Genomic DNA, 9,669 nt, shown 5'->3' on the forward strand with positions numbered 1-9,669 from the left:
AGAAAAAAAGTGTCACTCGTTACCATGGTCCGATGGTATTCTTCTTTATTCTGAAGTTAAAGGTCTTAAGTTTGAATCTAGTAGATGACAAATTCGATGCTAAATTAGCTTGCTTATTATATGACTTAGCCAAACTCTTCATCTCTTTAATGTAAAAATATTAATGTACTTAATAAAGAAAAAGAAAAAATGTGTCTAGAGCAAAGGTGTGGATTTGTACGCGTGAGGAAGGTGTCTAGAGCAAGGTAATATTATAAAAAATATGTGTTAATTTGTTCTCCGGATTTATATGCTCTTTGAATTTTAATTTTAGTTGATTATTTTTTTTAATTTTTATAATTAGGTAATTTCTTCTTGAACTTCAATGTTAGTTGATTATCACATGGATTTCTATAAATAGTAAATTTCCACCATGGCATTAGATTTTAAAAGTTTTCATCCAATCTATCCATCTTCCTCACGCGAACAACATGATAACTGTATGAAGGCAAATTTGATGGATGAAATTTTTTAAATCTAAAGCCAGAGGAAATTGGCTATTTATAAAAATTCATGATGTAAATAACTAAAGTTAAAGTTCAGGGGAAATTGATTATTATAAAAGTTTATGGAGTAATTAACTAAAATTAAATTTCAAGAGAAAATTGGCAGCTATGTACATGTTTGGAAGACAAATCGATAAATATCTCTATTATAAATAATTAAAATTCATCTAATAATAGTTTCTAATATATTTAGATTTCATCATTACACTGTAATGTGGTATTACTGAAGAATATCTAAGCAAGCATATTCTCTATTGATGTGGCAAGCCACTCCAAATTTTATGGCTACAAATTCTACATGTTTAGCCGCATTTATGGAATCTTTGCAAGGTCCATGTTCTAATATTTTCAGCCATTTCTTAATGGAAACTATAATCAATGACATGTGACGTTACGAGAGATACTCAATAAAAAAATATTGTGCTTTTGTGTTATGATTGGCGAGAGTATACTGATTTAGACGTTTGCATTGATATTATTTGTTGCTTAAGGATTAATACGAAGCTCCCAACTGTTACCGAAATTGATATCAGGAGAACTGTATATAATTATGGTCCATTCGACGTCGGTGATCATGTACAAAATTTGTAATTTACAAATGGAAAAAAAAAAGGTGCAAAATAACTCCCACTCGTTTTCAGATGTAAAGTAAAGACAAGACACTGATTAGAGAGAATGTACTCCATTATAGACATTTGCTCGAGTTTAGAGATATTTTTCAGTGTGACTGATATACGAAATAGTACATCACATGTTATTATACAAATAATGAAATATGTATGTTAAAAAGTAAATAACTTAAAAAATAAAAATTTCCACCACTTCTATAAAAACACGTAATGTATTACCCGTATTTTCGTCACAATAAATTTTTTTTTCTCGAGTTTGAAGTAATCATCTCGATAATTTAATGAGAGATTAACATCGCACAAAATCACAACATTTTAGTGCTCACTATCATTTTTATCCATTTTTTTTTTGTTTGTTGATGAGGAAAGCTCATCATGTACAAAACTCTAGAATAAACTCGCATGAAATGCCTGTGCTTGTTTGGTTACATAAACGTTCGTATCTTTACCGCTTAATATTCGTTTGAAAGTGATTTTAAAATGATTGAAACTGAAACGTTTTTGAGTTTAAATAACATTTGAAGTGTTTTATGTAAGAATCACATTATTGCAAAAAAAAAATACTAGTTATGTGTTTTTCAGTAAGTACTTTAAGTACTTTCATAAAATTACTTACATTTTTATTATGAATTGATTCCATAAAATTTTCACTAAAAATGCTTTTAGTAATTTTAAAAACACTTTTAGAACGATGTCTTTGTCTTTCCTTGGTGCTATATAGATCATCAACATGATTGTCGGATTCATAATTAAAGCATCCCTCTCAGTTTAATATTTACTTTTTTTCCAAACAAGAAGAGCATCAAACGAAAGGGGCTGGCTGTATGTAGTAGTGGGGCCCATTGTGCCTCACCTACCCCACAAGGATCCAAAAACAAACCATGATTTTCGTGGGCCATCTTTCGGGCTTTAATTTAGATCCGCTAATCTCAGCCAACGCAAATGATGTTTGATGTGGTGGTGCCTCTTATTTTGGTTGATAATGCGGTGGGTGCGTCAGCGCTCACGTTTTGTGGTTTGTACGACATCCTCTGCGCCGTCAGATCAAGTAACAAGTCAAGCGGGACTACCAGGACCTTCTCCGGATCCAATTCTCCGATCCTCCAATCCTCCAATCTAGCTTGGTTTGTTTGTTAATTTGTTTTATTATTATTATTATTATTTTTTTCCTGAACTGACGACTGATTATATGTCTGTATTTAGCAATTAAATTGAGAAGGTGTTGGATAGACGAAAAGTCAAAATCTCGAGTTTGTGTAATGCAAAGTGAAATCTCTATAGATTTTCTATTATCATATAATTTAGCATCAATTTTCATGTATACGTTATACTACATTGTGTAAAAAATATGAGGTAGCATAGAATCTATGAAAAATCTCACTTTTGAGATTCTTCTTAACATTTCTTTATGCGTTTTTATTAAAATTGTTTACTAATTACTTTTGTTGTTCCTTAAGTAACCTCCAAACATGCTGTAATTTGTAATTAAAAATTTGAAATCTGACTTACTATTCCAATCTTTAGAGTTCGATCCCTATAAAATTAAGAATTGAATTATTTGGAATGCGAATTTACTCATCACCTTAATTCGGTGGTGGCTGTCACCACTATTCTAATGGATAAGTAAACATGCAACTAAAAGAAATCTCACTTGCCCTTTTGCTCCACTCCCGACCGCTATCTCCTCCAACTGCTGTTTCGGGAGCGGTGGCATGTTTCCCGACGTTTTTCGTTGTTTCCTTGGTGTTTATGACCAATTGTTCTTCTCTCTTGCCTTTTTTCTTACTTTATGCTTGTTGGAGAATTAGTTGATTATTCTTGTTATTTTATTGAAAATTTTAATGAAAAATTTTCGGTACGGTTCATTTTGAGCTTTAAATATAAGGACAACATAAATGGTAAAATGAATAGTATTATAATTGATTTTTAACGTAAAAATGTGTCTTTTGTTAAAGTAAATAATATCAGAAGCTTTTCATTAAAATTTTCATATTTTAAAATAAGTATAGTCAAGATGCAAGTCTCTTTGTAGCGACGATCGTACTCCCAACCAGCAATTGCTATTTCCTAATAAACTGACTTGAGACTTGCCGAAAGGGCATTTTTGTTAATCTGGCACCGGGTGGGAGTTCATGGGCCGAGTTAGGCCCGTTTAATGTAGCGGGCTTTATCTGAATAAACACGGTTTGTTACATGTGGGCCTAGTTCAAAGTTACTGAATTGGCGCCGTCCAAACGGGCCTAATAGCAATCGCGTCCAATGCCGAGACGGCGCCTAGTTACACGTGATGGTGCTCACATACACCAGATCAAAAGGGCCTGCAAATCGCGAGCTTCTGGTTCCAGCGAATTTCCATATTTAGGGTTCTTCTCATTTGAAATTCGGACTGCTACAATGTCAGATTACGAAGGCGGCAGCAAGGTTCTTTTCTGAATTCCGTTCTGTTAATTCGTTAATCCAACTTCTGAAGCTATGCTTTCTCGTTTGATTTGTCAATTTGTTTATATTCGATTGGTTAATTTGTCGAATCGGATTAAATTTTTTTTTTTGTAATTTTTGTTTTCCAGAGTATGATGTTTCTGTTTGTTAAATCAATTAGGGCATGAAATTAGGAAGTAATTGGGCGTATTTGAGTGTGAATCCCTAGAGGAAACGATAAATTTTAAATGAATTACTTGATTTTATTATGAATTACCTGAAAGAATGATGCGTACGTTTTTTCGGATAACGGTTTTCTGTTAGTATGTTTATGTGACGATTATCGAATGGCTGAGTGATGTTTTGATTGCCTCAGCACAATTCTCGTGGATCAGAACGTGAGAGCTCGTGGAGAGATCGAGAGCGAGACCGAGACCGAGGTCAAGATAGAGAAAAAGATGGTGGCCGGTATACACGGGAGTTTAAGGATAGAAGTGGAAGATTTGACAGAGGGAGGAACTCGTACAATGGCTATCGCCGCAGTCGAAACGAAGATTTTGACAGGTTAAGCATGTGCTTCTTATTTGTTCTATAAATTACTGATACATACTGTGGCTTGAGTCTTCCTGCACTGCGTTTTAATGAAATAAAATATCCAAGCTGTTCTCATAACTTCAATTGCATTGTGGACTTAGTAAGTGGAAAAACAAAATTTTGACTTTTCGTTTGCTTGCATTGTATGTTTGTCTTGTAGGCATCGTGATTATGATCAAGATAGAGAAAGGAGGCATAGACATAGATCACGTTCTCGTTCTCCCTCAAGTGACAGATCTCCTTCCCGTTCTCGTTCAAAGAGGTAAGGGGAACTTCTACATAAACGTTCACTTTCATATTGTTCTTGATCATGACATCTGACTGTATCTTTAGTTGATGAGAAATATATCTCTCTCGCTCACTTAGGTTATGCATTTGGTGTTTAGTAATGTTGTTCGGACATTATTTCTATTTCAAAAGCTTTAGGTGGTTAAAACATAGTATAGATGCTGTTAGTATTTGTCTTGAAAGCTGCATTGTTCCATTGTAATCTTGCTGAAATCTTTGTCTGCAGCAAGCGTACAAGCGGCTTTGATATGGCACCACCTGCTGGGTCTGTGCTGCCTAATGCTCCCGTTTCAGGTTTGGATCTAACTACCCGATCACCAAATTCTTGTCAAAGTATGTGTAACACTTTTCATTTGAGTTTAGCTTCCTGATCTCCTGTTATTTATTTGAGCATGTTAGAAGTTATCTTTCTTATTGGTTTATTGCGGAAACTGAGAGCCATTGTTGTGTTGTTTGGTTGTTGTTGTGTTGTTGTTTGTATGTGTTTGCTTTTATGGTTTGGGTAAGAAGGCGACGTTGAGTTGGCATGACTACGTCAATTGATGTTCAAGGGAGAACCAATGGAACGATTAGCTGGACATTCTTCTCCTTCGACTGATACAGTTGCCATTTGGTAGACTTACAGATATTTCCCTACCATCCCCATTGATGGAATTTGTTTCTTACTTTATTATTTCATGGTATATCTTAGGTATGCAATATTAGCTTTATATGTAATGTAAAGGATACTTCTGGGCTTTCAGATGGATTACATTACCAGTGTAGTTGCGACATTTTTTTCCGGAAAGCTGTACTACATATCCTTCTGTTATTGCTTGCTCCACTTCTGTCAATAATAATAATGCAGGACAACTGTCAGGTATTCCGCAAATGATGCCAGGAGTAGTACAAAATTCATTACCTTTTGGGGCATCGCATGTACGTTTCACCAGTATAAGCTTCTATGAAATCTTGATTTCAATTTTTGTTTGTGTTCTTTGTGAATAACTTCATGTTCTTTTGTATGTTACAGATGGCTCTTCCTTTGATGCCAGCCCAAGCCATGACTCAGCAGGTAAAATTATTATATTTGTGTTCATATATTTAAATTTACATAGTTTATTTTTCTCATAAATACATGAACGGCGTTTTCATTGGCCGATGAGCAGGATATATATCTTTCTCTTTTGCAGGCTACAAGGCATGCACGTCGGGTATATGTTGGTGGGCTTCCTCCCTTGGCTAATGAGCAGGTTATATTTCTGGTTTTTCGTTTTGGATTCTTTCCCAAGTAACAGCAAATGTTTTGAGTCTATACTTGAGATGGACAGGGAATCTGGGCTAAAGTTTGATGCCTTTTGTGTCATCACTCTAGAATCTGGGGATTTACTATGTACATAAGGAAGCTCATAAGGCAGTTTTTTTGTAGGTTGTTACAGGGCCAACTGCACTGGGTTACAAATAAGCCAAAATTTTGATTAAATGTTTTACATTTTTTGAAATTCTTGTTTGCCTCTTTCTTGTTCAAAGTATTTTTCCTGTATTCCTTGAAAGACTTTGATGGAATTGATCTTTTTGTCAGACAATTGCCACATTCTTTAGCCAAGTCATGGCTGCCATTGGGGGAAATTCTGTTGGTGCAGGTATGTGTAATCATAGTCTCACTTTAACTAAGTTCAGCATGCACCTTAATGTATTACATGATTCAGGATCTAGACCAGCAGTGCATTTATATTATCTCATGGGTTTTATCTGAGAGCAGTGTGTTTTCCAGTATCTGAACTTGCAGGTGATGCGGTAGTAAATGTCTATATTAATCATGAGAAAAAGTTTGCATTTGTGGAGATGAGAACGGTTGAAGAAGCAAGTAATGCAATGGCATTAGATGGAATTATATTTGAGGCATGTCAATTTCAATTTATCATTACAGTTTTGTTTTTTGTTTGATCTGTTTATAATTGTCATAGGGGAGGGCGTCACTGGTAAAGTACTGTTAAAGAAGAATATGAGGGTAAAATAAGCAGCATAACTGGTGTAGAACTTAAATGTTATCATGTCTATCGGATTAAAGCCTTTTCTATTTTCAGTATGATCAAATTCATTAAGTTGGTTAACTCTATTGGGTAAGGAACCATACAATTTTATAGAGACTTATCTTAAATATGTAAAAAGAAATTGAGATTTGTACTTGTTGGTTATGATGGGGCTTAGGTTTCAGAATCTTTGGATAATGTTTTATTCTTTCTTTCTGTGTGCTCTGTGGGGTATGAAGGAAATATTTCTTCGTTGACATGCTCCTTTTGATTTATCAGGGGGTTGCTGTGAGGGTACGAAGGCCAACAGACTACAATCCTACTTTAGCTGCAGCACTTGGTCCTAGCCAACCAAGTCCTCACCTTAACTTAGCTGCCGTTGGTCTCACACAAGGGTAGGTTGACTTCAGTTATTTAATTTTAAGACTACTTTAGTTTCATACTCTTTAGAATTACTTTTAAAAAATTTGGTGTTGAGTTGTAAAAGTCTTATGTTGTATTAATTTTGTATTTGTTTGGCAGTGCTGTTGGTGGAGCCGAGGGACCTGACCGTATCTTTGTGGGTGGGCTACCTTACTACTTCACTGAAGCTCAGATTAGAGAATTGCTACAGTCCTTTGGGTATGGGCTTAAATTTCCAGCAATCTTGACGTTCCTCATTTATGATAAATTGTATTTGCAAATTCTAACATATTGATCACTGCAGACCTCTCCGTGGTTTTGACCTCGTAAAGGATAAAGACACAGGAAACTCTAAAGGATATGGATTCTGTGTTTATCAGGTACATACTCAAATCCCGGCTTTTGATTTTGATTGTTGTCACATTTTCAATTGTTTGTTTTCTACTTAGTGATTGATTTTAGGCAGTATTCTCTCTTTTAATACATATATACTGTTTTATGATTCTTGGAGGTCACTCCTGGAAATCTGGTCAACTAATGTTCTAGAACTTCAGGATCCAACTGTGACAGACATTGCTTGTGGTGCTCTCAATGGCTTAAAAATGGGTGATAAAACTTTAACTGTCCGGCGTGCTACTGCCAGGTTGGTATTCTTTCAAACTAAAGGGCAAGCCTGATCTTTTTATCCTTTCAAGCCAATTAGATAATTTGAAACCTTTTTGCAATGATTTTACAGCAATGGGCAGTCTAAAACAGAGCAAGAAAATATCTTGGTACAGGCACAACAGCATATAGCCATGCAGGTATGGAATACATATCCTTGGTTCCCCATTTATGTTTTAGGAAATGCATTGTTGAGTTATGTCTTTCGTTGTAGAAAATGGCCTTGCAGGTTGGTGACTTCAATCTTCTAGGAGCTGGAATGGCAACAATGGCTAGTGGTGAAACTCCCACTAAAGTCCTATGCTTGACTGAGGTAGTATCCCATTTGAAAATAAAGTTATATAGAATTCATGCATTTTGTTTGTATAGTTAGTTTTGGCACCCTCGATTTAAAAAAAATTAGGATTGTTTATTATGAGTTAATATTTGATTGTTCCAACTGGCTGATTCATGTGTTTTCTCATGATGAAGGCGATTACCGCTGATCAACTAGGTGATGATGAAGAGTATGTCGAAATACTAGAAGACATGAGGGATGAATGCAGCAAATTTGGTATTTTCTTCCTAACCTGTCTGCCTGTTCATTTTTATTAAAACTTTTGTTGTGTGCGTGGATGTTTGTATTTTGCTGAGCAGAGACGTTTGATTTTTTTTTTTTTTTCAAGTGAATATTTTAGGGATAATTAAAATTGAGTGCCTGGACCTCTAAAAGCGCTCAATAAAAATTTTCTGAGAATGAATATGTTTTATTACTTAGCTTATTTTGTTGGCCAAACCTTGACTGTTAAACTACTTACTAGGAAAGAATGAAGTACTGAACATCTACCCGATGTAATTTCTTAAGACTTCCAAAATAAAATATTTAAAATTTTGGCTTCTGCAATTAAGTTGGGATATGTACTGTACAACCGGACCACCTCTTTCTCTTGCTTTTGTTGCATAGGGGAAACAATCATGTTATACAGTGCCGCAAAACAAGTGGAGACTGTAAGAGATTTCCGTTGCTTGGCATTTGCTATGGTTATGATTGGAACTGAGGAGTTTCTCTTGTTTTGAATGATTAGGAACTCTGGTGAATGTTGTTATTCCTCGTGCGGATCAAAATGGAGAACAGATTCCAGGCGTTGGAAAGGTAAAACTACTGTGCTGCATCTATTTACTATGCTCTTAATGGTGTTCTTTTTTCTCTGGGATTGAACATGTAGCTTCCTTCTCTCCATAATTATACAACGTTTTCAGGTATTCTTGGAATATACTGACACTGGGGGTTGCGCCAACGCAAAGAATGTACTCGGTGGGAGAAAATTCGGAGGTAACATAGTGCATGCCGTTTACTATCCAGAAGAGAAATACTACAACAGGGACTATAGTGCGTAAGAGTACTAAGCCCCCGGCCTGGGTTTTTATCTTTTTCTTGTGGTGTAAATTAGCTGTACGTTTCAAAACGAACTTTCAGATGTGGGTAATGGTTGCTCAAGGAACCGAAAATCAACGAGTGCCTTTCGGCGCCTTTGTTCTCTAGGTGTTTTGATGTTTGACCTGGCTTTCGGGCAATTTAGGTTGGTTTGTATCAATATGATGGTGTACAAACTAAGATTAATGGTGGTCTTGTGATTTGCCGAGCAACTCATTTATTTTCGATGTTTGTACAAAAGCATCATAAACTTATTTTTCATGTTGATTTCCCTCACCATAAACTCCATTCTGGCTCCCCCTTATTATTCTTTTTATTTGATTTTTTTTTTCATTCCTGCCAAGAAAATTCAATAAATATATTAACTTGTGGAATTGGCAAATTCTTTCTCGAGTTGTTAATATGACACGAAACGACATGAAATTTCAGGTTTCAGATCAACTTGTTAATGAGTCAGGTCATTATGAGAAAAAAAAATGTAAATGAATTGCGTCGTTATCAGATCATCTGTTAAGAACCCGTTAAGATAACGGATATGACATTGACACATTATGGTTGCAAGGTCTAGATATTAGAATGACACAACCTTAACGATTTAAGTCGTTATCGGATCATCTATTAAGAATTCTAAATTGACATGACATAATTTGTTAAGATAGTAGGTTTGACATAACACGATCCACTAAAATAACCGGTATGACACG

At 35.3% G+C, this 9,669-nt stretch overlaps 1 protein-coding gene across 2 annotated transcripts; it reads left to right on the top strand.

Annotated features, from left to right (window-relative positions):
* The first annotated feature begins 3,418 nt into the window (after positions 1 to 3,418).
* LOC103930153 (splicing factor U2af large subunit B) lies at positions 3,419 to 9,241 on the top strand. 2 transcript variants are annotated; one of them, XM_009339484.3, is made up of 18 exons: positions 3,419 to 3,595; positions 3,969 to 4,156; positions 4,347 to 4,448; positions 4,701 to 4,768; positions 5,322 to 5,392; positions 5,487 to 5,528; positions 5,647 to 5,706; positions 6,036 to 6,096; positions 6,228 to 6,355; positions 6,766 to 6,881; positions 7,009 to 7,107; positions 7,193 to 7,268; positions 7,443 to 7,531; positions 7,625 to 7,691; positions 7,766 to 7,864; positions 8,023 to 8,104; positions 8,616 to 8,683; positions 8,791 to 9,241. In XM_009339484.3, exons 1-18 carry the CDS (start codon positions 3,434 to 3,436, stop codon positions 8,926 to 8,928), a joined length of 1,716 nt encoding a protein of 571 aa, XP_009337759.2. In that variant the 5' UTR covers positions 3,419 to 3,433; the 3' UTR covers positions 8,929 to 9,241. The 2 variants fall into 2 exon arrangements, with proteins under 2 accessions (XP_009337759.2, XP_009337822.2); XM_009339547.3 differs by having other exon boundaries at positions 5,334 to 5,392.
* The last annotated feature ends 428 nt before the right edge of the window (positions 9,242 to 9,669 follow it).

This window comes from the organism of the source record quoted next, unplaced genomic scaffold, assembly GCF_019419815.1.
Source record: "Pyrus x bretschneideri cultivar Hongxiangsu unplaced genomic scaffold, Pyrus_bretschneideri_v1 Contig19, whole genome shotgun sequence".
Taxonomy (NCBI): Eukaryota; Viridiplantae; Streptophyta; class Magnoliopsida; order Rosales; family Rosaceae; genus Pyrus; species Pyrus x bretschneideri.